The sequence below is a fragment of the Vollenhovia emeryi genome, unplaced genomic scaffold, assembly GCF_000949405.1.
Source record: "Vollenhovia emeryi isolate VEMERY1.0 unplaced genomic scaffold, V.emery_V1.0 DF939209.1, whole genome shotgun sequence".
NCBI lineage: Eukaryota > Metazoa > Arthropoda > Insecta > Hymenoptera > Formicidae > Vollenhovia > Vollenhovia emeryi.
In genome coordinates this window covers 630554-652186 of record NW_011967157.1, presented here as the reverse complement: position 1 = coordinate 652186, position 21633 = coordinate 630554, and the positions used below count along the sequence as shown (strand labels likewise).

At 38.5% G+C, this 21633-nt stretch overlaps 5 protein-coding genes across 17 annotated transcripts in view; 2 read left to right on the top strand and 3 right to left on the bottom strand.

Moving 5' to 3' along the window:
• Positions 1 to 457: 457 nt before the first annotated feature.
• LOC105561284 (lipopolysaccharide-induced tumor necrosis factor-alpha factor homolog) lies at positions 458 to 5874 on the top strand. Its single transcript, XM_012011128.1, has 4 exons — positions 458 to 556; positions 5188 to 5305; positions 5408 to 5555; positions 5629 to 5874. The coding sequence occupies exons 2-4, from the start codon at positions 5209 to 5211 to the stop codon at positions 5729 to 5731; spliced, it is 348 nt and encodes a 115-aa protein (XP_011866518.1). The 5' UTR covers positions 458 to 556; positions 5188 to 5208; the 3' UTR covers positions 5732 to 5874.
• Positions 5875 to 6911: 1037 nt separating this feature from the next.
• On the bottom strand, positions 6912 to 9247 carry LOC105561282 (nucleoside diphosphate kinase). Its single transcript, XM_012011120.1, has 3 exons — positions 8836 to 9247; positions 8150 to 8251; positions 6912 to 8026 (listed from the first exon to the last, which is right to left on the bottom strand). Exons 1-3 carry the CDS (start codon positions 9013 to 9015, stop codon positions 7796 to 7798), a joined length of 513 nt encoding a protein of 170 aa, XP_011866510.1. The 5' UTR covers positions 9016 to 9247; the 3' UTR covers positions 6912 to 7795.
• Positions 9248 to 10220: 973 nt separating this feature from the next.
• On the top strand, positions 10221 to 10970 carry LOC105561279 (U6 snRNA-associated Sm-like protein LSm5). The gene is made up of 3 exons (XM_012011104.1): positions 10221 to 10412; positions 10481 to 10677; positions 10790 to 10970. Exons 1-3 carry the CDS (start codon positions 10367 to 10369, stop codon positions 10820 to 10822), a joined length of 276 nt encoding a protein of 91 aa, XP_011866494.1. The 5' UTR covers positions 10221 to 10366; the 3' UTR covers positions 10823 to 10970.
• LOC105561324 (serine/threonine-protein kinase mos) lies at positions 10939 to 15208 on the bottom strand. The gene is made up of 4 exons (XM_012011198.1): positions 12386 to 15208; positions 12134 to 12324; positions 11631 to 12016; positions 10939 to 11257 (listed from the first exon to the last, which is right to left on the bottom strand). Exons 1-4 carry the CDS (start codon positions 12463 to 12465, stop codon positions 10961 to 10963), a joined length of 954 nt encoding a protein of 317 aa, XP_011866588.1. The 5' UTR covers positions 12466 to 15208; the 3' UTR covers positions 10939 to 10960.
• LOC105561280 (band 3 anion transport protein) overlaps positions 15208 to 21633 on the bottom strand; it is a 27274-nt gene continuing 20848 nt past the window's right edge. For 9 of the 13 annotated variants that reach the window (XM_012011111.1, XM_012011112.1, XM_012011114.1 and 6 more), the window contains 5 exons: positions 20197 to 20884; positions 19604 to 19666; positions 17409 to 18003; positions 16179 to 17286; positions 15208 to 16092 (listed from right to left, as the gene is read on the bottom strand). In XM_012011111.1, coding sequence (XP_011866501.1) covers positions 15423 to 16092; positions 16179 to 17286; positions 17409 to 18003; positions 19604 to 19666; positions 20197 to 20884 — 3124 coding nt within the window. In that variant the 3' untranslated portion in view covers positions 15208 to 15422. The remainder of the gene's footprint in view (positions 16093 to 16178; positions 17287 to 17408; positions 18004 to 19603; positions 19667 to 20196; positions 20885 to 21633) is intronic. The other 4 variants (XM_012011118.1, XM_012011106.1, XM_012011117.1 and 1 more) reach the window with 2 other exon arrangements.

The window sequence follows — 21633 nt, the reverse complement described above, 5'->3', positions numbered from 1 at the left end:
ATTAATTTATTGTTTGATACATAGAAGGAAAATTAGATTAGCAAGGATGAATTATACAGAGTTAGAAATCACGTAAGTAATTCTGCCCATTGAATCGATCGCCGATTAAATTAATGAAAGTTTGACTGAAGTCGTTCTAACAAGACAAAGTTGCGATTCGAATGTAGGAAGAGAAAATGGGATGCCTGTATTAAAATTTGTACTTAAATACATATACATATATCTAAATACAAAATTTCTTTTCAGTTTTTTGATTGAAAGAGTCAGAGAGGTACGAAGTAATATTATTATCTTAATTGTTCCTCGAACGTTTCCGTTTTTGGATCTTCGATCAGCAACATGTTGCGACTTCGTGACGTATTCTGTTCGTTTATTTGCCAATACGTTCCCCCATCCATGTTAATCCCGCCTTCGAGCAGAGAACCGATATATAGAACCAGTGTATTATCCACATGTGCTACACTCGTCGCTGATAACTCCACACTCCTCTAGTGCGAGTTTGGTACGCGTCGTGAGCATTCGGGCGTTCTCCAACGAGCATTCTCTGACGCAACAGGTACGCGCTTACTTATTAATAGATTAGAGCCAGATTGAAGAATGTACGAATTCGTAAGCAATCAGCTATGCTCCTCGCACGTAGCAAAAAGAATAAAGTTTTTGGCGGAACTTGCCGCGAAGGAATAGCTTGTGTTTGAAGGATAGATAGATTAAATATTGATTTTGAAGTGAAGTTATTGTAAGTCTCCTTGAAATGAAGATTCGCCACCGTGACTTAAAAGTAACACTACTGCAGTTAGAATTAATACCGTGTGATGCATGTGTGCAAATTGCTTACTCTCTAATTACTTTTAATATGAATGAATAATAATTGTTTTGCACAAAGATTTATTTTAAGCTATGTCTAGGTGTGTTTAAGAAACTATGTCTGAAAAACATTAAGGGGCTGGTGATTAAATAAGAGAGAGAGACGGAGAAGGAAAATAAAACAGGAATGATATAGTTTATCTGGTACGATTCGCATATCTAATTGCTTAAACTATTCATAAAACACGATATCAGGGAAAAACAAGAAATGAAAAAAGGGGAAAAATTAAAGAAAAAAAAGTTTAAATATGAAGTATAAGCTGGCTGCTGTACTGCGCGTTCATGATTGCTTTTAAGAGGCGAGACACAGTCAGCTTTTCTTATCGGTTATCTCTGTTAAAAAATGGCCAACAACTTGTTGAAGGTGACGTGAATGCTTAGTTTACTCAATTCATGATATTGAACAGATCGATTATTCAAAGGACACGTACCCATTTTTTACGAATTGAAAACATTCCGCGAAATTTTATATAACTGCCAAGATATGACAAGATTTTAATTTTGTTATATACACTCATAATTAGAAAAACAAAATAGTTTTTCCAAATATAATATATATAACTGAAGTTTAAGTGAACTAGTTTCAGAAAGTCATAAAGACGAAAATATTGTAAAAACTAGCAAATAATTTTAACAACTATCGAAATAAATAGTCTCAGCGACGAATGCGATGTTGAATATTAACATGTATGTACGATCTAGGTCGAGAATCATCAAACAAAACATTTTTGTCTCATATAGTAAATTGTTATATTATTTTAGAGAAACAGTTGCGTATACTGAAAAAATTTGGTTTCATTTTATTGCCTGTATGATCATTGCGATTATTAAGAAACTGCACCTTCCCACTCAAGTATCTTATCTTTCTTCACGTATCTATTCTTTTTCTCTCTTATCACTTTTTATCTCCACTCGAGTAGACTCATGTATGAAAGAACAAAATTGCCAGAAATTGATGTTATAAAATTGATATTAATTTAAATTAATAAGCATAGAAGGGTAATAAGAGCCAAACGCTAGGTGTTGGGTGCGGATGTAATATGAGATTTAATGTTTAATACAGTGAACAAGTTAAATATGAACAAGTTGAACGATTCGATCAGCCAATGTGATTCTTTTCAATGACATCTAACATATAACAAATTTGATTATTTGTATCGTAACATTAATAATTAAAGATAAAATATAAATCGAGAGCAGAAGTTATACAAATGATCGTTACAACACAATACGTATGTCGCTCTATATGACAAATAAACGTTCTCACCCGGTGATGGATATCGAAAGGCTGTGCTCACATTGCAGTACGCAAGAGTATCGTCGAATACTTCGTACGGTATTAGGGAAGACATTTGTTACTACACGTATTCGGTTATCAGTAACCGAACACTCATAGTTCTTTAGATAATTGCGTTTCAAAGAAACGTCTCGCACACGGAACACGATCTCTCTACAATCTCAACTGCATAATGGACTCACTTGCATACACGGAGCGATACAAATAATCAAATTTGTTATATGTTAGATGTCATTGAAAAGGATTTGGTTGAACGAAACGTTTGACTTGTTCAACTCTATTTAACATTAAATCTCATATTACATCCGCACCCAACACCCAGAGTTTGGCTTTTATTGCCTTTCTATGCTTATTAACTGAAATGTTGATAAGAATTATTTCCATTTCAGTTATTTTTTCAAAATTTTAAAGCACCTTTCAAAATCAGGGTTTCTCTTTTTATACAAAAATATTTTTTACTCATGAGACATTCTTCAGGTTTTATTTTAGAAAAGTGTGGTGGTTGCAGCATTAACTTTATCCTCGTACTGCATGTATCATTCATAGCCTAGAAAAAAAATGATTTGAATAAAGAAGCAGGAGGATCTTCACGCCGATTTCTTTTAACTTGTAAATTTCTACATTCCTATTTCTATCACATTCCATGTAATGACTATTTTAACAGAAGTTAATAAAAGAAATATATGTGTATTAAATCTTTTCATAAAAACATTCACATTATACCGGGATACAAGAATATTTAAATGTTCATCACACATGCATGTGATGGCGATTTTTCGTGAAAATCAACAGTACGATGGTGCAATTATACAATTTCATTTGCTATGGCATTGAAACTGGTGTGACACATATGAGTCACATTTATGACGTGTTACGTGTGTATGTACATATTCCATACGTATAGCGTCAAATCTCGCGTACATATGTACATTAAGATCCTTCGAGAATTCGATAGCTTATCATATTGCAATACATGATACACATATGTTACCCGTAACTCGATTCGCTTTCGAGTTGTAATCTACGTAATAATCTAATAAGTTCTAGCATAAATTTCAATATAATTTGACGTGTTTAGACATATTTAAATTACAGTGGTTTCCTGAAAAAGAATGAGGGAAGCAAATAGTGAATAGTGAAGCAAATATCTCTTCGCCAGTGATTAATACATAGTTTTCATTTTCTTAGTTATTCCATTGAAATCGAATTAGGAAGTTTTTTGAAGAAAGATTACGAAAATTAGTTAAGTGAGAAATATTGTAATACATATTTTGTACTATAGTATTTGGTGATAAGACTCTCTCTTTCGTGTACTTCTCTCTTTGTGTACTCATACATGTACAGGGTGTTAAGGTAACATACATGTCAGTACGACGGGTTGCCCATTCGGGCAGGCGCGCATGGTCGTTCATTACTGCGCGCTGAGTCGTCTTCGGCGAAATTATATCGCGAGATTAATGACAGTAAATTTGTTCAGGCACAACATGGATTTTGACTTCGTCATGACTCCATGTTGTGCCTGATCAAATTTACTGTCATTAATCTCGCAATATAATTTCGCCGAAGCCGACCCAGCGCGCAGTTGTGAACGACCATGCGCGCCTACTCGAATGGGCAACCCGTTGTACTGACATGTATGTTGCCTTAACACCCTGTACGTCATCGTACTGAAGTGGATTTTGTGTATATGAGTGCACATGTACGCGATTTAGATAATACTGACTTTATCAGCAGACACACACACACACACACACACACACACACACACACACACACACACACACACACACACACACACACACACACACACACACACACAGTCCGGGCAAGCAAATATTTGTTCTCTAATGATTAATTTTTATTTTGTTAAGATTGTTAGAAAGATTTTTTTATTTAGTCTTATTAGTCTTATTTAGTCCATTGAAATCGAATTAGGAAGTTTTGAAAAAAGATTACGAAAATCAGTTATTGTGAGAAATATTGTATTATCTACACTTTTTGTAATATAATATTTGATGATAAGATTCTCTGTCTGTGTTCTCATACATGTACGTGATCGTGCTGAAGTGGATTTTGTGTGCATGAATGCACATGTACGTGACATAAATAATACTGACTTTATCAGCAGACGTAGTCCAGGAAATCGAAAATTTTTGCGAACAAGATATCACACATGCGAAAGATACCACACGATCCCAGATAGGTACTTTAAATCAGCTAAAAATATATTTTGTAGAATACTACATATCTACAAATTTTATCGGCAAAGCATTAGTAGAAATATAACGGAATCTGCTAATGGCAGACTGACTGCAGAAACTGAGCAGAATCTGTCATTTCGCAATTATTTAAATAATATATTCCATTTAAATAATTATGGAATGATAGTCATGATAGATATCGCTTGGTTTCTACTGGTAACTGCAAACACGAGTTTAATTAATTAGAATACAGTTGACACCAATCGTAATGTTCTATTTGAATCTATCGGCAAATCTGCTAACATTTTACTTATTTGTTTCGAAGCTCGTAAATCTCTCTAAGTACCTTGTTTTTTATTTAAAAGTCGGATAAGAAGTCGACAAATATATATCGTGAAAATTGTTACAAGGTCATCTGAATGCTTTTTTTGTTCTTTGAAATTTAAATCTGTATCAGTCGCCGCGACAATTCGTTTTTCCATGTAAGTTTTTATCCAATAACAAGGCAACTATAACGTTCTGCTGAAAGTTTACTGCACTCACGGGTTTATTATTTGATTTATTCTTATTTCTAACTCGATTGCAGCAACATTAAGCCATTTTATGTGCGTGTTTGCAATGAAATCAGTTTTAGAGATATGATGCAAATGTAACGTTGCAGAATTGACACTTATGTAGATATAGTGGCTATTGCGTTTGTGCGAAACAATTATATGATATAAGCGAGATTGTATAGATTTTACGTGCGAAGAACAGTCGGTGCAAGCGGATGATTAAACGTCATATAAAATTCTAATTTGTCTTGTATTTCTGTGTAATAAATAGATAACAAAGGTAACAATTTAAATGAAACAAATGGAGCCACCAAGCTACACGTCGCCACAATACCCTTATCCGCAACCACCACCATCAATGCCGCCGACATCAATGCCACCACCACCACGTAAGTGTAAAATTACGAAAACAATCTTAAATAATAATCATATTATCTGATTGCGAGATTACTGCATACTTATGACATTTAATGCGCCTGGTATTGTTACAGACACGGTACACATTGTAGCGGGAGGGGGCCTCGGCAATGAGAGTCAGCATATGGTCTGTCCACACTGTCATGCTAATATATCTACGCGCGTAGAATCGGAAGCGAACATGAAAACACATTTGATGGCGGCGTTGCTCTGTCTGTTCGGGTAAGATTTTGATATATAGGGTAAAAGGATTATTGCAACAATGTATAGATAAATCCACCGTTCTTTCTTACAGATGCTGGTGTTGTGCCCCGTGTCCTTACTGCATGAATTCTTGCCTAGTTCAGAAACATTACTGTCCAGCATGTAGTTCTTACCTTGGTCAATCCGACAATTAGTCAACTCTACTTACGATAGAAATAGAAGATACTGCAGAATTATATTACCATCAGTCAGGATATACGATTCGTAACCCAGATAGCACACGTATAGTTCTATGAATATTCTTCTGGAGTGCAACAGAATATTCTACAAGTATATATAGATTATTACAATTAGAAATCGTATATTCGTAACAAAGAAGAACGTTTTTAGAATATTCGACGAGAATGTCTTTGGAATATTAGTTCAGAATAATTTTTTAATATTCATGGACTTTATGTATCGCACATTGTTCATTGTGTAATATCCTTATCTTATGCGAAAGACAGTGAAACCTGTGATCATACCATATATAACCGACACGCTATATTCGATAGATTATTCTATTCACATTCGAAAAAGATTTATAGCAGTGTCAGTCGAATGTTCCACGAACATAAGATAAATATATAAGAATGACCTATGGAATATTCAAAATATTTTTAAAATGTTCATAGGAGTGTCTTGTGCTATCTGGGAAAGGCTCCAGGGTGCAAACTGATATTATTTATCGTTATTAAGATGTTGAAATGTTGTTACGACATCAAAATGATAAATAACGTCAGCACACAACCTAGGGTATCATGTTTTTATCGCGGTTTTTCACAAATAAACCGTTGGAGAATGCATACATGTAAGTCAATCCAAAAAGTTCCATTGTTGCACACAATTTTAACGAATGTAAATGACGCACACAGATAGAATAGGGCGAAAGATTCTTACCCTTTTTATAAATATTGCTAAAGAGAGACTATACATAAGTTACATACGCTTTACATAACTGTTTTTATACTGTTCGTGGTATTTTTTTATCAAACTGTGATTTTGCACCATAAACAGAAATATTGTAAAAAAAATTAGCAATTCTTATAGATATACATATACGTATAATAAAAACCACTTTAAACATCTAAAGACATCTTTACGTCTATACTGTTAAATCCGAAGACGTCTTTATGTACTGGAGCACCATACTACTAATTATACTTGTACAGTATATACACAATATAAATTATACAATATCAATAGAATGCGAATAATTACGATGCACAATGGTTTAACTCTAGACATATACCAATTCTTTTTGTCTCCGATTAAAAAGGAAAATAACTAAAGTCATATAATTTACGGTAATTAAAAAAAAGTAGGCGAGTAAAATATTTTTTCATTTTTATATATTTTGCAATTGCTGTTAGATGACACTTCTGTATCTCGTACAATGTATTTCTAGCGTTTGTATTCTTTGACAAATTTATTTCGGTAATTTTTTTTATAATTTTTAATTACAGCTTCTTTTATGAAAATTTTTATTGGCGGTTTTGACAACCTGTTTCGCAATAGCTTTTATTTATGACAGCTTTCTTTTTTCACAATTTTTATTAACGATGGCTTTTTTACACGACCTGTTTCTTGCAGCTTTTTTTCAAGCCAGCTCTCTTGCAAGTTTCAACTAACTTTATTTCTCCTACTGTATCCTCTTTTTGTTACAGGTTTTGGCAGCTAAATTTTGCTCACATCTTTTATTTGAAAGTTTCAATAACTGTATTTTAATTTTTTCCACGGGTCTTTTTGTAAGATTTGGCAGTTATGCTTTCATGTCTTTCCTTCCTTATAAACTCTGGTAATTAATTTACTGTTTACGTATTTCTTGCAAGTTTCAGTTTTGTGTTGATTTAAGACTTGCTCTCATTGATACATAATAGATTTCTATTTTTAATCAGTTTCTTAATTCTGATAAAAGCTGTGTCTGTTTTTTATACATATTATTACAATGTCTTTTATATTTGGGTTATTTCAATAGCTCAGATCTTTTCATCCCGCACACATAACATTAATTTTATACTTCAAAAGTTTGAGAAGGTTTGACAACTGTTTATTTGTACTTGTTATAAATGTCACAAAGTTTGTTTTTTTTCGAACCTCAGCTCTGTTGCAACGATTCGACCCGCTTACGTACTGGCAGTAGGTTTGGGAAGATTCTCTAAGGCAATGCTTGTGGAGAAACGGTATCTTCTGAAAAACCTAGACTCCGTCACAAATTCTTATTCGTAGATCCATTTTTCAGACGCGTACGTCCAATCGACTACTTCTTTCTCGCCAAACCACAGGCCTATCTCCTTTTTAGCTGACTCAACAGAATCAGATCCATGGATGATGTTACGTCCGACTTGTATGCAAAAATCACCTCGAATAGTGCCTGGTGCAGAGTCCTTGGGATTTGTCTCGCCCAACATCACGCGACCAGTTTTTACAACGTTCAAGCCCTCCCAGACCTAAAACAGCGGTTTCATAAATATATTTTTTAAATGCATGTCATGGACGCAGCTCAAAATTAATTATTGCGTCAGCAATTTTTAATCCCAATTATTTTATAATTATTTGCGCAAGAAACTCACCATGGGTACAACTGGTCCCGAGCTCATGTATTTGACTAAACCTGGGAAGAAGGGTCTTGATGACAGATCAGCATAGTGTTGCTTCAAGAGATCTTCGGAAGGCTATAACGAAAATGACGTAGAATCTCGAGAAATATGGATGTTTCAGAGAAGATGCAAGGATAACAAGCTTCAGCAAAGAAAAGGGAACAATTATATTACGGCTTGTGTCCACGATGCTAGGTCCTAGGACTTGGTCCAAGTTCTAGTTCCGAGAGATCTGTAGCCAATCAACTCGCAGCTATTTCATAAAAGCTGCAAATTGATCGGCTACACATTTCTCGAAACTAGAACTTGGACCAAGTCCCAGCATCGTGGATACAGACCTTTATCCAAGTATCTTGTGTCCAAGTCGTCACATTTTAACGTTTGTTACGCCGATATACAATTCACTGTACGAGAGATTCCAAATTTTCACGACACCGTATTGCGTTCTTTCAATCAGTCACAAGTTGCAAGCTTCAAAGTAATGAAATTACAGAATTTTATGAGACATGAAACTGGTAACTTTAAACCTGAATTCAATACAGTCGATATATATATCTCGAAGAGTATCGTACGTGATCCACGTAGGACCACGTGGAGTCCAGCACCTTCGTAAAGTTGGGACGCGGGTGAAGCGTAATTACGTGCGAACCACGACTTACCCATAGCATTTTCATAGCCACCAATTTGAAACCCTTCTCTTCGAATCGTTGAATGATCTTGCCGACTAAACCACGCTGCACGCCGTCCGGCTTAACCATGATGAAGGTGCGTTCCTTGTTCTCCGCCATAATTAATTTGCAAATAACCTGTAGTAGAGTCGAGACGAAGCACAAGACCATACGGTGCCGGCGAGCCGCGAGGAAGTGAGGACGAGAAGCCGCGAGCCGTGGCAATTTATTCACAAAGGTGGGAGAGCGCGTAGTGACGTCACGAAGTGCCGGTAGCCGACGACGACTTGTTGTTCGATCAAATTTTAAGATTAACCGCAGTCGTTGGCCTAATATTATTTGCCGTACAAATGTAATGCCAGCCTTGTAAAGTGTTTAGACAAACATCAATCATCAAGCGTGGAAACACCCTGGGGCTTGATATTCTCGAATCGTTCGCGAAGGAAACGTAAAGCCTGTCACACAATGCCAGGCAACAGGCAACGGGAATAGTGAATAGAATTTTTCGCGCCTTGGATTCGTCGGAAATTTTCTTCCAACCAATCCGACGCGTCGGAAATTCTATTCCCTGCGCCTGTTGCCTGGGCATTGTGTTTGGGCCTTAAATTCCGCTCTAAAGCCCGCTGCAGACGATGCTATTTTTCCTGCTGGATTGCTTGCAATTTAGTAAATTACTAGGAATCCTGAATGCTGAGTGGTGCAATGATAGTAATTTACTAAATCGCAAGCAATCCAGCAGGAAAAATAGCATCGTCTGCAGCGGGCTTTATAAAAAAGTTGCAAGTTGATTAGTTATTTGTTTAGCCAATCGACTTGCAGCTTTTTCGTAGGTGTAGAATTTGCACATACATTTTTTTCTCTTGCGAATGACTCAAGAATCGCGAGCCTCCTACATAAATTTGAGTGAAGCACATTTACCTATTGGATAAATGAATAAAGCCCGCTGCAGACGATGCTATTTTTCCTGCTGGATTGTTTGCGATTTACTAAATTACTAGGAATCCTGAGTGCTGAATGGTGCAACGATAGTAAAATTTATTAGATTGCAAGTAATCCAGCAGAAAAAATAGCATCGTCTGCAGCGGGCTTAACTTAACATGGAGCGTAACCTGCGTAACTTGAAATAGTTGAAATAGTTCTGTGATTGGTGATACGAAGATTACGCTTACGCAAGTTACGCTCCATGTGAATCCAGCCTTAATCCGGATCATTTTGATTTTCTCGCGAAAGCAGTCCACATTCCTTTAAACTATAACAGATTTGAATTTCCCGCTTCACAAACCCCCCACGACAATTGGTTAGACGTGGCCGTATTGGATCCGGATGGAGCCAGGATCCAAGAACTTAATAATAATAATAATAATCAGTCCACATTCCTCTCAGTTATCTTCACTTTTCATGGTCAATGCAAACTTGCGGCAGTTGCGGCTACTCCACGCGATTTTTGTGGTTAATTACTCTCGAATTGAATTGGAGCGATTTATACTTTGATAAACCGCGTAGCTATCTCGTTATTTAAACCATGGCTACTTCGGTTAGCACAAATCCGTCTACGCTGTTGCCTTTGGGTAAAAGAATTCACTCATACTCTGACTAATGTTGCTGAATTGACAATAAATTGTATGATTTCTTGTAGAGTTAGTCGACAAGTGTATCGGCTCTCGGATACACATTATTATGAAAAATGATAAGGAGATTGTAGGAACGTTGCAAGGCTTCGACGATTTCGTGAACATGTTGCTGGAGGACGTTACGGAAAGTGAGGCGACGCCGGAAGGCCGCAGAGTTACAAAATTGGATCAGATTCTTCTCAACGGCAGCAACATTACAATGGTTATTATCGTTGACGATCGGTGATGCTTGATAGATCGGAGCATAATTTCCGACCCGTTCGAGAAAGAAGGCAAGGCGTACACATTTTTCTAATTGATTTATTCTGCTGCAGTTGGTGCCCGGTGGCGAGATGCCAGATACGTAAAACCGACTCTTAAGTCATCATCCTAAGCGCATTAGATTTAGTTCTAACGAGATTACGATGAAGCACTGACCAAGCTACTCTATCGCAAGTAAGATTCCTTATAAGCTCAATTTCGACTAAATAAATATTAACTGTTGATTACAAAAGATCAAGTCTACCGATTATTTCACCGAGCGAGGGTCTGTCCGCGACATTCTGCGACCACGCCGCTCTGAACAGTTCCTTGTATCTTCCAGCGAACTCGTCGTCAAGAGCTTCGTCTTTAGGACGCGTTCCTTTTACAGATATATATATGACGGTATGGATATGCAATCCATGAAAGGGTACTTCTCGAGACAGCATTTGCCAGGCTACAATTCCCAGTGAATAAATGTCGGCGGCGAATGTGGGTACGTCTCCTCGAAGTACTTCTGGTGCCGCGTAACCTGGTGTACCCTGAAGAGATACGAGTTTAGTCGCATATTTTTATAATATTGTGCGTGCGTGCGTAAACTATATCGTATGTGTATAATCTAGTGAGAATATTCTTAAGAGTCGCTAGCGGTAATTAACAACATCAATGATTGGGCATATCGGTGGTCGAATTGGTTGAGACGCCCACCTAGAGAGAAGGGAGTTCCAGGTTCAAACCCTGGCTGAGGTAATATTTTTCGCAATAAATTTTCTGTATTATAGAAATTGCCAGATACGGTCAATAAAAATCATTGATGTTATATTGTATGTGTCCTATTCTGTTAGGAACGTTTGTTAAAGTGTTTTTGAGTAAAGATTCAACGAGTATAGTACAGATATATATGTGCGTGCGTACTCGTGGTCTGATTGAGACATGTAGTTCGTCGACTAATATTGAACTACCGAAGTCGGTGAGCTTAGCTTGACCATTAGCTGCCATCAAGATATTTGTCGCTTTGACGTCTGCGTGTATCACGCCAGAATCGTGGCAGAATTGGAGCGCGCTGGCAATGTCTCTCCAAATGGAGACGCGCTCCTCTTTCGACAGGGCCGATTCCTGCAGCCTGTCCTGCAACGATGTGCCGCACAATTCCATCGTTATCAGCGACAAGCTGCTGCCTTGTTCCACGCTTAATATCTTAACGATGTTGGCGTGTCGCAAAATAGTCGCGTGCTTCTCCGAGTTTATCACTTCATCGTCGTTTTGTTTGCGTGGAATAATCTTGGCCGCCACTTGATCTCCTAAGAAATCGCAACGGCAGTAAACAGTGTATTTATACGTCTCTGTCGTCTCTCACGCGATTAGCTTCGGTACATTTGACAGAAAAATTTACTGTGAAAAATTGCAATAAGGCATACCTTTGTAAAACACCTTGTAGACGGTACCGAAAGCACCCGCTCCGAGTACGGAGCGATCTTTCCTCTGTAGACCGTGTTTGAGCAACTTGACTCTGTTAGGAGTATCGATATTGAACGGCGACAACAGGTTTTCGTCTTCCACCTTTCTTTCGCGAGTGTTAGTCGGAGTTTTTGGACTCGATGCTCTAATAAGTTATTACACCGTTTACGAACTTTTGTTCAAATAACAAAAGAGATTCTGCTTACTCTCACCTGACGCTCGATATAGCACTTCCTAGTGGCCGAGGTGACAGATGCTTCAGCGTGGACACTAATCTTCGCGGAGAAGCCATTTAGATAGCGATTACGATACGAACAATGATTTCTACATGTAGAAAGAAAGAACGTAGACTTTTTCTAATATACCATTTGTATAGAAAACGGTGAAATGACCACTACATCGCGTATACAGGGAAACACCTAGGACTTTCATTAAAATCCCAGTCTCTGTATACAAACACATCAAGGACAGTGAGGGAGCGGTAGATACGTATGGATCTGCGGAAATCACGCTCTCTCAACATTCGACACACGAGAGATTCGCGTCCCTTTTACATATCGAGATTTTAATTACAAGGTGAGAAAAATCGACAGGTAGAAGAACAAACTTCAAATAGAGTACAATTAAAATATGTTTTATTTCTTCGATTGCTAATTTAAGGCGTAAATCAACTGTCTATTGTCTATTGCTAATTATTTTCTTTTTAATACTGTACGTTAACTAGATTATGTACAATCGTACTCTATCGCTTCGTAACAATTCGCCTCGATAATCTTTTGTTACAATATCAACGATGATAGGAACGCATATAGGTGTGTATGTACGCGCGTACGTGTGCATCGATAATTCTCTCTAGATCGATCAAACATCTATTGTAATTAGAGGATTTGCATTATAAACTCGTCGCTAACGTTAAGTGCTCGGTTGTACCATTTTATTTTCGAGCGATTCTGCTTGCTATCACAATGATTAAGTATATCGCTTCCACTCTCCCTAGACTTCTGTTCATTATCGATTAATTAACAATCGACATAATTATAACAAGCGGAAACGACTTTATGGAAGTTTTAGTAAAATACTCTAATACGAATAAAAATACAATGTATCTTCTCTCTATATATATGTGTATATATATAATCTATTTGTTCGAAAATAGTTTATAGTTTTAGTTAAATATAATTCTCTCTTTTTCTTTCACCAGCCTTTATTCCTTACGATAATTCCGAACCGCTCTAGGTACATCGTCATCGATCGCTTCGTCTTGCTTGAAACGCGCGTCACTTCTCTCGGGTTTCAAGTCATAAAATTGAATTCAAATCATAATGTTTTATGAGTAAATACACGAATGCTTATCCAATAAGATTTACAGGACGTATAGATCGGGTCAATAGAGAGAATAAAATGTCGCAATTTCGACTTTATTGACCTGCGGGTCTTGAAATTCATTAAAGGATCCGTAAAACGGAAGATTCTACCACGGAATTCAAAGATGAAATGGACTCTTATTGAAAATCAATGGATTAGATGATTTGCATAGATATAAAAATACGTAAGAATTATCCCATTTTTAAGTGCAATTGCGAATAAGTACCTGTGCAAATAAGGGAGACATGAGAATTATACATGTGTTTTTTAAGTAATTATGTAGTAAGTTTCTTTGTACAGTAAGATAGTTTCTTAAGTACTTGTAACTGTAAAGATATGTATATAGGTAAATACGAATCAGAAAAATTGAAGAATTTAACAATATGTATGATAAAATTTATAAAAGCAAAGATTATTGGGGCTTCAAAGTCTAAGATTAATATGAATTTGTTAAGTATGATTCGTAGAATCGATGATCGATGGAATCCTTAAAATCAAGAATCAAAGAACAAGTGAAGATATTTGCAATCAATACATTCGCGATTCAATATATGATCCGCGTATATGTAAATTTCAAGATCTACATGTGTAGAGAGGCACAATTGTGAAAAAGAGGACAAAACGGTGGAACTTTGAAAGTCGGATTTCGCGAAGGTTCATAAACTATCATGTATATCTTTGAAAAATTTAAGGACTAAAGTAACAATATGTGTTTACCTTATATGTATATCCAAGAAAAGAGAAAAAGGAACGATTTACAAAAACGTTTATCTCTCGAAAATCATCACTAGCCAAGCATTGTCCTCGTAACATTTTGATTTGGCACTATCCTTATGTGTGCCATTACGTAAGCTTCTCCTGAGTATCGCATCGTCAAGCGCAAATATCAGGCACTCAGAGGCACCGGTTTTCCACTTAATTTCAAGAATGTAAGCGCATTCGCCCCATCGTCCATTAGGCGTGTATGAGTAACTCAATCATGTCAAGATATATGGTCAAGCTATTTACATAATTTTATGACAAAAAAAATAATTAAAATGTATAGGCAGATATAATATTAATAATTATTAATGAAAATAAATATTCGTGCGTTCCAAAATTCGTGGAAAAGTGTAGAATAAAAACTGCAAAAACAAAAGAGAATAAAAAATTTGTGCAAACGAGATCAAACAGTCCCATCTTGACTGTTGACAATCCTTTCTGCATTAATATACCTTACATGACATATATCTTATGTAACTACCGTTTAGACAACTCCCTATCAATGGACCCTATCAATGGACGTTATATGTAATGTATACGTATATGTACATATACATGCATAATCTAATGAAAATAGAACTCTGTACTTGTTGTGAATTGGCGCTAGATAAGGACTTTGAGACCCTGATGTGAAATAGGTATATACAGGGTGTAGGATTCGTTTTTGACCATTCCAAAGATTATAGTAGATTGGGTCAAACTGAGAAGAAAATTCTCAGGATCCGATAGTGAGAGGTGGAGTCATGCATCAATCGATGAGGACGGCGTGGAGCGGGGAGCAGCCAACGGCGATTGACGCGCGGATAGCTCTCGCTGTCGGATTCTGAGCCATATCAACAAATATACCATTTTGCATGTCTGCCGAGTCCGGCCTTCCGCTCCTCCGTGCGCTTATTCACTCAGACGTTTTTCTTAATTACACGAGAATTATTATGAATTTTGCAAAATGGTATATAACTTTTCTTCTCAGCTTGATCTAATCTACGATAATTTTTGGAATGGTCACAAACGAATTTGACACCCTGTATAAGTAAATAATTTCGAAAAATACATGGTGAATGCATTTAAAGAGAGAGGAGATATATATATATGTATATGCCATGATATCCATTAAGGCACAGTCTAACCAGGTAGAGGAGCCTCCTCGTAAAAATCTAACTCGTCCTCGACTTCGTGTTCGGGTCCCTTACTGTCAAGGGCGCGTAGCTCCGCGGTGGTGAAGAAATGGCTCATTTGAGCGCGCAACGGTATCATCAGGATAAGGAAGAAGGGTAGGGCCAGAGCGGCTCTAGTACTCTTGACAATCCACAATATGACTAGGCATAAGATCTGTATGGAGGTGAAGATGTGCATCTTATAGGTTTGCACACGGCGCACGTAGTTTGCTGTGCCGTGGTGCTTGACTGGCATGAAAAAGAGCTTGATGCGGTCAAATAGTTGCACTCCGTTCGTCGACGAGATACCCATGTAGAGGAACACACCAAGAAGGACGGACATCGGTACCCGTCGCAACAGCGGTGCCATCAGCACGCTCACGCCAATGAGTATTGCGACCAGTAGAGCGCTCACCCGTTGCTCCTTTACTTCAACGATGTGCGGCTTGTCACCAGGAGCGTGAGTGCGTGACATCACGGTGACGGCGGATACGTGGGTGAGAGAACGTACCGACGCGGCGGAACACCAAGGTGCACCCATCAAGCCACATCCTACGTTCATCAGGCAGACCACTACGATGTCCATGTGATAGCCATTGCCCTTTCGCAGCTTACGCTCCTTTTTATCAATGATCAGTCTGTAAAACGGACAAGGTGGTTAGGTACAGGTGGATCCAAAGCACGGGCAATTAGGCAAATAATCTAATCTACTAGATCTACTTACTCCGATATTTGAGTCTCCATAAACACCAGAATGTAAACCAGCAAAGCTGGCACCACGCAAGCCAACGCCATCCAAAGCGGTATGGGTTTCTCGAATCCGACGGGGGACACGAACCAATTTCTACCGGGTATAGTTGGGGACAGTCCTTCGGGAACCAGCAACTTCTCCGTTTTTACCGTAAATAAATAGTCGATCAAAACGAATACGATGATGCTAATAGGCACGCCAAAGTCTCCGAAGGCTCTTCGAGCACTACGGCCCAAGTAATGGCTGTTGCGGAAGATCCTTAAGTAATAGGCGCCCAGGAAAGTACCCAGACAAAGGATAGTACACATCAAAGCTGTGTTGGGCTGATTGATTGACAGACCGGCTACGTCGTGACTCGGTACCAGTTGGCTAACTTCCTGCAAGCGGTATATTTCCTCGGTTTCATTCCACGGTGATCTAGTGACTTTCATTTCGGTAACGTAGAGCGGATAGGTTGTGTCATTGATGTCCGGCCCAAAGCTGTACTCGTGGAGAAGAGGATTGCGCACGAAGTAGTTGTAAAGCTTGATGAACGTTTCAACGATATAAAGGATAGAGATCAAACCAGTGAAGATCTCTTCGGTGAAGCGCGTGAAGAGTCGCACGAGGACCGAACCCTCGACGCAGGCAATCGCTAGGGCGATAATGCCCATCCAGGCGCCAACGTATACCCGTACAGTAAGAAACTCAAGCTCGTTTGCCAGGCAGAAATTGTATAGACTTTCGTCGAAGAGTAGCAGAGGACCAGTTGTGCCGATGATCACCAAAGGTTGAGTGGCAAACAGTGCCATCACTATGCCCGTCCACGAACCAGAGACCAGAGTTTCGGAGATGCCTATAACGTTCTGCGTCTTATCGCTCATCAGGCCGCCGAAGGTGATGGCGGTGCACAGCGCAGCGAAGTACATAAAGATGGCTGCTGCGAGGCAGGACGAGTTCAGACCGTCCGTGAAATCAGACAAATAGAAGGGGTAGCGACGTTTAATATCGTTGATGAGACAGCCGAATGGTCGTCTGGTACGTCGTAATGGATCGTCGTCGTCCTCCGGTGGCTTCTTCTCTTCCTCGCCGGCGAGAAGAGCTATTATACATTACATTGTAAGTAATATTTAAGTAAGGACGAAAGAAGAACAAATTTTAAGAATTGAAAGATAAATGTTCAACACCGCTGAGACGTTTAAAGAATGGATTTGAAGAAATTACCCTTTTTCACAGCCGCTTCACTTTGCTCTGGCTTGCTCTTCTCCTCGAGCGCCTTTGCCTTCCGCTTCCTGATAGCCTCGCTCTTCGCCTTAAGTTCGCCGAACGGTAGCAAAGCCTGTCTCTCCCAGTCGCCGGGTGGTAGTACAATTGAATCATCTAGGAACTCGTTAATAGCCGAGAGCAATTCTCGTTTCTCGTTGGCCTTGTAAGCGACTTTATGGAACGACGTGTTCGCCATCAGAGTGGAGATTGACCGGCCGATTTCGTGATAATCCAGGTCTGCGTTTCTCGGCCCCAACAGGGTAAACATGAATCTGACCGGTATCTTGACTTCGGTGATGGACGGCATAAATACACCTTCGGCCAATCGTACAAAGGCTATCGTCGGCTGATCCAGAAAGTCGACGGCGCCAACAAGTACGACTGTTGCCTCAGCGCCGGCTGGAATTCTCTTGAGGATGTAGTCGTTATGGCCCTTCTTCAAGTCTTCATTACTACTCATGTACGTTAGTTCCTCCTTGATGTCGACCACCGTGTGATTACTATCGAGCGCCAGGTTCGACGATACGATCTTCGGCTTCGCATCGTGCAGATTCTGTCGGATGTTTCGAAATTTTTATTAAACAATCTGAGGACCTTTAAATTCCGAAGAAAGACTACATACGTAGATCTTCGGTAAGAAAATTCAATCGGTTGTTTCTCAATATCTTGAAACTAGAACAACCTATGTCATCGAGCGATTGGAACTAATTGTAAGCAAAAGAGCAAATTAAGAGAGATGAGTCTATTAGTTACGATACAAAGATTATAAATATAAACAGTCAAAATAATAATTTTGCAAACGTAACTTACTTTTCACATAAAAAAAATGTAAAAAAAGCATACAGAATTTATTTTAACTTGTAGAGTAAACTTCTAGAGACATCTGTTCTTATCTAATTTCATGATATTGTTTAACATACGAAGAAAAATATGTTTAAACTAATAATAATAATAAATTTCCCATAAAAATGCAAGCTTATTGATTTTGTTCAAGTTTATAAGAATTAAGCAGAACAAAAATATACAATAACAAAAGAGTACGATTGTTCTTTTCGTCTCAAGTACTTCGTGATTATGGAAGATATTAATCGAAATAAATATCTCGCGACAAGTAATGAATTTTGTGATAGAAATAATAACAATGGTAAAGTGAGAAAACCGCAATGTAGCGTACTCGTGGATGCACACAGGAATGCTTACAGGATAATGCACGAAGATACGCTATAAATAGAGAGAGAGATTGATCCTTTTGAGATTACAATAATTAAAATAATTTAGCTGCACTAATTGATATTGCAAGAGATAAGAAAGTGATCATATCTTCGTGATTTGCTCCACGATAAAACGAATGAAAATTAGGAAAAAAGGAATAACTATAAGAGTAACATTTTAATCACTAGTGTATAGAAGCGCGACATACGATCACAAGCGTTTGTAGCCGCTATCGTTCGGTAAACGGCACTATACGAATATTTCTAGAATCAATTTAACCCAGGCGGGTCTAGGACCAGTCGTGCTAAAAAGGCACCTGTGAAGACGCAACACAATGGAAAAACTGCAAGCCGTAGGAACGCGCTGCGGTAGTCCTAATTTAAGCTACGAAGTAAAATTGTAGCATTTATCTATCGCGGAGGTAACTATGAAGGACATGAAGCAAAACACTGACTCCGCTTAAATAAGCTTTTCACTAGTTTCCATGTTAAGACTAAATTGCACAACTAATATGGACTTTAGGTTAAGCTAAGATTGTCATTGTCAAAATGACTATTTTAATCAATCTATAATACATAGGTCTACCTGTCTACTCTAGAACTAACGATAATATAGCGATAGATGTTAATTTTGTATTAATGTTGTACGATCGCAATATGATTAGGCATATAAAATGCACAAAATATTAAACCAGATTAAAGTATTCGAAATATTGACCCAATAAATTGTTGTTCCATGTTTTAAGACTGATATAATAAATTCTTAAGTAAAAGATTTTACAAAATCGACATATATACGCTGATTGCTCCGTAAGTTCATGCCGGATTTACTTTAAAAAGTACATAAAAATTCATATGAGAAGTGCGAGCGAACAGAGTGAGGGACTAGAGTAGAATAGAAGTAAAAAAAACTGCGTTTGATTCGGGAAACGAGAGATTTACATGTTGGGTTACATGGTTCTCAGCGGCTTCCCGCGCAGCGTCTTCTTCCTCCAGCCAGATGGACTGTGGAAATAATATTAGCACTGTCAGTTAAACCTATTCCCCGCTACCACCCGTTGCGACTACTCACTACTGATTGCTCAATCGCGCTCGATACATCGCCCCCGCAGGTGATCTTCAACATTTCTATAAACTGCATTCGTATACAATAAAAGTGATTTATTTCCAAGTCTCAAGTCGCGAGTACGGTAAAATACATTCATTACGCATTCAGCATTCATTACAGTCATCGCGATTATTTCCTGTCTTCGATCACGAGATTCGAAATGTGCAAACTGCATTGCAAACCCAGGGTTTTGCAATAGTTCGTGGAGCTCAAAGTGAGATGGAATTCATCGAATCTAATTTATACAACAACCCTGAAGCTTGTAAACACGGGCTTATTACCTGTGGTGCAATAGATTATCACTCTCCACTTTTCATCGATGCTTACTTTCCGACACAAGCAACCTCGAAGCGAATCTTAGTCAAGAGTCGGCCGTTTTCGTGCGCACGATACATGTTATGCAAAGGGTATCGTCATTACGAATTACCTGAAGGCTGGTGTAACTGGAATAGCTCCTCTTGCCGCCGAATCTGAATCCACGTTCGTGCTCGTGCACGTGCCTGTGCCTGAGCAGTAACGCTCTCATCACAACTGGTCTGTCCTGGGCCAGAATTAGCTCTTCGATAACCATTTGCTCGACTACTCTGTAAGCCAATCCAGGTAGATCTTTCTCCTCCAGATCAAGGAGGACCACGCCAGTTTCTAGACAACGGCGAAGATTCAGCAGTGAATGGAAGCTAAGGGAAGCCACGTGAGGTCTGCCCCATCTGTCAGCACCCTCTTCAACGTCCTCCTCGTATTTAATCCACCTAGCGGTCTCTCGCCATTCGCGTTCCTCACCCAAGCCGTGTAACTCGTCCAGCTGGACAAATACCTCGTGCGGCGAGTGATCGTACATTTTCTTGAAGGTGTCAAGGGGAATACCGCCATCCTTCCGCCGGCCAATCTGTACTGTTAAATGAGCGGCTTTGTGCCGGCGCATGCCACGCGGGTCGTCACTACGATGCGACTCCAGATCGTCGATGTCGAGTTCCTGTAAGGTGCTCGCTTCTTCTGGTTGAACGCTGACACGTCGAGTCAACAAACTGGAACTATCTGGAAGACCAGCTCCCGATCGTTTCCGCCATTGCGGATCCTCCTGCAGAGAGTATTTGCGAGATTTGTGATGATGACGTCTGGAAGAGTAGTTGATAATGGAGCGGTTAGTTAAATCCTTTTGTAGGAAAATATATTTAAATTTTGTATAGAGAAAGAGGGAGAGTAAAAGAGGTTCTCCATGTTCGCGCGGTATCATATAAAAAAATGAAGAATCAATCAGCCACCGAACGTGCACGTGCAGATTTGCCAATTTTGTCCTGAGATAATCGTTATAAAGAATATGCACTTACTTCATATTTTGAGTAGCCCTAATCATGAGACACGGTAGTGTGTTGCACCAAGTATAAGCGTAGCTAGAACCGCGCGCGCAAGACCGATCGTGTATAAGTTTCTTATTGTTATGATGCTTCAACACAGATCTCATAATTTTTAACTTATTTATTATAAACATGATAATCTCTTTAGGTTGCCAGTAATAAATAACAATGGATGTACAATGTCTACCATGGCCCGAGAGTGACTGTCAAAAGTGTCAGTGTGATAAAATGTCTAGGTCAAACAACGAGAAGGAACGGGAAATAAATAGATATATAAATAAATATTTAAATTTTATTTGTAATTTTATTTGTATCTATGATAAGCGTTGTAATTCCGATTATTCGTTTGTTCCCTTTTAGAATTTGTGCTTGATAAGGACCCAAACCCGTGGTCGAAACATCGCACGTTATATTTTTAATTTTTAATTTATTAAACAAGTGCCAGTCAAGGTCGACTAAACTGATCCATTGTTATTTATTATACATGCTTCTTCTCTTTGAGAAGACTT

Coding starts and splice junctions, on each gene's coding strand:
- LOC105561284 (XM_012011128.1), top strand. CDS start 5,209: ATGAAACAAATGGAGCCACCAAGCTACACGTCGCCACAATACCCTTAT. Junction 5,306..5,407: donor ATCAATGCCACCACCACCAC/GTAAGTGTAAAA, acceptor GTATTGTTACAG/ACACGGTACACATTGTAGCG. Junction 5,556..5,628: donor GCGTTGCTCTGTCTGTTCGG/GTAAGATTTTGA, acceptor TCTTTCTTACAG/ATGCTGGTGTTGTGCCCCGT.
- LOC105561282 (XM_012011120.1), bottom strand. CDS start 9,015: ATGGTCTTGTGCTTCGTCTCGACTCTACTACAGGTTATTTGCAAATTA. Junction 8,252..8,835: donor TGGCTATGAAAATGCTATGG/GTAAGTCGTGGT, acceptor TTTTCGTTATAG/CCTTCCGAAGATCTCTTGAA. Junction 8,027..8,149: donor CGGGACCAGTTGTACCCATG/GTGAGTTTCTTG, acceptor CCGCTGTTTTAG/GTCTGGGAGGGCTTGAACGT.
- LOC105561279 (XM_012011104.1), top strand. CDS start 10,367: ATGGCTACTTCGGTTAGCACAAATCCGTCTACGCTGTTGCCTTTGG. Junction 10,413..10,480: donor GTCTACGCTGTTGCCTTTGG/GTAAAAGAATTC, acceptor GATTTCTTGTAG/AGTTAGTCGACAAGTGTATC. Junction 10,678..10,789: donor ACGGCAGCAACATTACAATG/GTTATTATCGTT, acceptor ATTCTGCTGCAG/TTGGTGCCCGGTGGCGAGAT.
- LOC105561324 (XM_012011198.1), bottom strand. CDS start 12,465: ATGGCTTCTCCGCGAAGATTAGTGTCCACGCTGAAGCATCTGTCACCT. Junction 12,017..12,133: donor CTACAAGGTGTTTTACAAAG/GTATGCCTTATT, acceptor GCGATTTCTTAG/GAGATCAAGTGGCGGCCAAG. Junction 11,258..11,630: donor ATGTCTCAATCAGACCACGA/GTACGCACGCAC, acceptor GTATCTCTTCAG/GGTACACCAGGTTACGCGGC.